A 4,227-nucleotide genomic window follows, 5' to 3' on the forward strand; every position below is an offset into this window, starting at 1 on the left:
GTTCAACGAACATGCTTTACTAATTTGTCTGAAGTTTATGAAATTACCATTCGAGTTGGCAGGTGGTGGGCGTTGGACTTGATTCTAATCTCGCATTGCTCACTAGAAGAGTGAATTTTAGCAAGTCATTGTATCTGTTAGCTCGGTAACCATGATGAAGGAGCTGTTACTGACAATTTACTAAAGATAAGAGTTATGAGCTTCTCATGACTAGACTGATGATCTGGTGAGCTTTGTTTTAATTGATCGGATTCAAGCGAGACTCCTATTACATCAGTCCCTCTGCTTCTAGGTAGATGAACTTGCATTTTGCTGTTCCTCTATTAAATTCCTTATGAGGGGATGGATGACTTATGATGCATTGGATGAAACATCGAAATCACCCCTAGAAAAGAACCAGTAAGATGTTATTTATCTCCTGAAGCAAGCTCTTCTGAAGTTGAAAGAGAAAGGCGTTTATTTGGCTTAAGGATATAGAGATAGCAAACTCTTTGCCTCTCACATACATGAAGCAGTAGACTTGCATTTTACATTTACATTTAGACACTGGGAAGTAACTGAAAAGGAATCGGAAATGCAACAGGAGAAGTTAAATCCTCTTCCTAATCTTACATGCCATGCCTGGGAAACTTCTCTCTGACGGCACGTAACTCGGATAATGCATTCGTCATGTCCATGCGCTCAATTGGAAGTTTCACCGAGCAGAGGACTCCGATTCTCATTATGTCAGCAACGTTTTCCTCAAATCTTACCTTGTCGGCATCACTAATTTGGCCATCGCCCATCCCTGCAGGATACTCCGCAGATAGCAGTGAAGGGTCTAGGATCTTCAACAAGCTTTTGTGCTGAGCAGTCTTGACGAATTCATGGAGGGTCCATCCATCCGTGAACATAACATCAGTAGGCCTTATTCCAGTGAACATCTCGAGCAACAGTATCCCGAAGCTGTACACATCTCCCTCCAACGATGAAGAACCGCCGAGGCCATATTCTAGCAAGCAACATCGGCTTTGTCATGTCAAATGGGTACTTGGCTTTGGGAATCCATTTTCAACACTAGAATTCAGCATTTTGAATAAGCTATTAACTTTTACCCATACGATTAGAAAGCAGAAGGATTAACATACCTGGAGCTACATAGCCAATGGTTCCTTTCAACCCACTAGAGCTTGCTTGACATTGAGAAGCATCTAAGTTTGTGCTTCCGCGAAGAAATCGCGCTAGCCCAAAATCACACACTCGAGCTACCATGTCGTGATCAAGAAGAACGTTGCTTGGCTTTAGATCACCGTGTACGATGCTCGTCTGGCAATGGTGGTGAAGATATTCAATGGCAGAAGCCGCATCAATGGCAACGTCTAACCTCTGGCTAAGACTGAGCTTTGGCATGTCGACCTGATTTTCACTGGGGTGCAACCACCGTTCTAAACTACCATTTTGCATTAGGTCGTAGACTAGAGCCTTAAATTCTGCGCCAGTGAAATCGATGCTCGAGCAAACAGTGATGATGTTGACAAGATTTCGGTGGCGTATGTTTCTTAGCGCTTCACATTCTGCCAAGAAGCTCTTAAAAGCCCCCTTTTGTTTTAGGTTGAGCACTTTCACTGCCACCGGTCGATTTCCATCTAGCATTCCTCTATACACAGAGCCATGGCTCCCTTGGCCAATTAAATTAGATGGCGAGAACTCATCAGTCACTTGGCGGAGCTTTGCATAGGAGACCTTTCGGAAGCGCTCATCTGTTGGTAATGCAGTGCTAGGTCTCGTCGTAGATTTCCTCCTCCAGTACACAACAACAATGAAGCATGTCAACATGATTAAAAACGAGACAGTTACCGCAATAGATAATTTCAGTTTTGGAAGCTTCCTCCGCTTCTTCGTGTCCTGGACTTTGCATGCGGGAAGTCCAAGTTCCTTGATGCCCCCACATAGTTCTTTGTTTCCAATTATCGACATGTTCTTTGTATCTCTGAAAATCCCCTCCTGCGGTACCTCTCCTTCAAGGCTATTGAAGGACAGATCCAATACTTCGAGCACAGTAAAATTCTCGAAATAGATGGGAATTTGACCGGACAATCTGTTTGTCGAGAGATTGAGGTACAAAAGACCAATCAGGGTCCGTATAGAGGGCGGTATACTTCCTTCAAATAAATTGCCTGCCATGTTCAAGCTTAGCAGCATCAGACACTGGGACAAAGTGCTTGGTATTTCTCCAGTCAGCCTGTTGTCAGAGAGGTCGACATGCACAATTCGGCTCATGTTACCCACTTCAAGGGGTAATGGCCCCGTTAAGGAATTTCGAGCAACTCCGAAATAGGGGGCCAAAGAAGAAAGGCCGATGACCTCTTTGGGGATTGTACCGTTAAGGTTGTTATCTGACAGTGCTAGTCCTAGCAATTGTCGACACCATCCGAGACTTGGAGGAATATCACCTTCTAATTGATTGTTTCTAAGCTGCAGGTGAAGCAATTGGGTGAGGTTTCCAAGAGAGGAAGGAATTGCCCCTGAAATCCAATTACCCCAAAGCATAAGATAGGTCAAATTTTGGAGATTACCAATACCATGGGGAATCTCACCGCTGATGTTGTTGTCGTATAACGCCAAGACCTGTAGGCCATTCAGCTTCTCGATTTCTGGAGGGATATTACCTATGATCCGGTTTGATCCCAGGACTAAGATCTGAAGGGTATTCGTTAAATTGGCAATAGAAGCAGGTATTTCTCCTATGAATTTGTTGAAGCCGAAATCTAACGCTTTTAGTTTAGTGCAGTTGGTAAAATCGGTGAGGAAACTTAAGCCGTCAGGTCCTGTCTGTAATTGGTTATCGCTAAAACTAATCTTTGTAAGATTCCTCAAGTTTCCAAGATTGGCAGGCACACTCCCCGTAAAGCTATTAGAAGTGAGAACAAGCTCTTCAAGTCCAGTAGCGTTAGGCAGCGAATGCGGTGCTTGCCCTGAAAATCGATTGTCTGAAAGGTAAAGCCCCCGGAGATGTGGAAGATAGTTGCCAATTTCTGGTGGGATTTCACCGTGTAGGCTGTTGCCCGTTACATCAAGGTAGACAAGTGACGTAAGATTGTATATAGAAGAGGGGATCCGTCCTGTTAGATTCATATGATCTAAACTGAGGGTTTCTAATTTTGAGATGCTCCCGAGCTCGGCCGGAATTCGACCTCTTAGGTCATTTTTCCCCATACGTAACTCTGTAAGTGAAGATCCATTCCCCAACCAACTTGGAATTTCCCCAATAAGATCGTTCTCCGTGACCCCAAAAATTGTGAGTTCTCTCTCAACTAAATACCGAAACTCGTCAGGTATCCTCCCACTGAGACGATTGTACCGCCAGATCGAGGTACTGCATACCTACACAAGATGACAAATTTCGTGGTATCTCCCCTCCGAGTTCATTGTTGAAGAGGATGAGAGTCTTCAGTCTGAACAACCTCCCGAACTCTTCTGGAATGTTGCCTCGGAGCTGATTTGCCTCTAGATCAATACGCCTCAAGAAGGTGAGATTCCCTATGTTAGGAGGTATTGTGCCGACAAGCTTTTGATTTTTCAAGTCGAGTGCGATGACTCTTCCCATGTGGCGACGACTGCAAGAAACTCCTGGCCAGTTGCAGTGACTTACAGACTCATTCCAAGAACCCATGATCCCTTGAAAATCTTCTATCTTGTCCTTGAAGGCAAGCAATGCCACCTTGTCAGTTTCATTTCCGGGATAGGAAGCATGGGCAATACAAGTCTTGGAGTGACTTTGATGTAGGACGAGAACGAGGCTGATAAAAGCTGATACTAAATGCATTCTCGAGTTTGGCAAAGTTGCTTCCATGCTTGATCTGTTAAGAGCAAGCAGAAAGACCAGATGATGGTGTTATTAAGTTCTCCCAGCCAACTAGAAGCGTGAGATTGACCATTTAAATTTGGTGCATCCAAAGACCACAATTTAGTCCGCAAAAAAACTTGACTTTTCGTCAAGACCCATACATCCAAATAAGGTTAACTTTGTAAAATAATAATTGTGACAACCCTGTGTTGCGACCTACCCATCCCGATCGGTTAGGCCAAGAGGTATTTGTCGAAGAATGTGAACGTTAATTGATTCGTTTGAAAAACAAACCAAATAGTTCATTAATCCAAGGACCGAGGCAATCCCAAGCCTCATACCTCATGTGACAAGAACTGTCTAAACTAAGCATTCAATTGAAGTCGCCACTAGCCATGATC

The 4,227-nt window shown here is 44.0% G+C and overlaps 1 protein-coding gene across 1 annotated transcript; it reads right to left on the reverse strand.

Moving 5' to 3' along the window:
- Positions 1 to 437: 437 nt before the first annotated feature.
- On the reverse strand, positions 438 to 3,461 carry LOC115670129 (putative receptor-like protein kinase At3g47110). The gene is made up of 2 exons (XM_030591323.2): positions 1,128 to 3,461; positions 438 to 991 (listed from the first exon to the last, which is right to left on the reverse strand). Exons 1-2 carry the CDS (start codon positions 3,193 to 3,195, stop codon positions 609 to 611), a joined length of 2,451 nt encoding a protein of 816 aa, XP_030447183.2. The 5' UTR covers positions 3,196 to 3,461; the 3' UTR covers positions 438 to 608.
- Positions 3,462 to 4,227: the final 766 nt, after the last annotated feature.

Source organism: Syzygium oleosum, unplaced genomic scaffold (assembly GCF_021117445.2).
Source record: "Syzygium oleosum isolate NSW1041296 unplaced genomic scaffold, Sole_v2.1 Sole_v2.19, whole genome shotgun sequence".
NCBI classification, from domain to species: Eukaryota; Viridiplantae; Streptophyta; class Magnoliopsida; order Myrtales; family Myrtaceae; genus Syzygium; species Syzygium oleosum.

Excerpts from the sequence above, each read along its gene's own strand:
- LOC115670129 (XM_030591323.2), bottom strand. The coding sequence starts at position 3,195 with ATGGGGAAAAATGACCTAAGAGGTCGAATTCCGGCCGAGCTCGGGAGC. Across the intron at positions 992-1,127 it reads CATTGGCTATGTAGCTCCAG|AATATGGCCTCGGCGGTTCT; the intron begins GTATGTTAATCC and ends GTTGCTTGCTAG.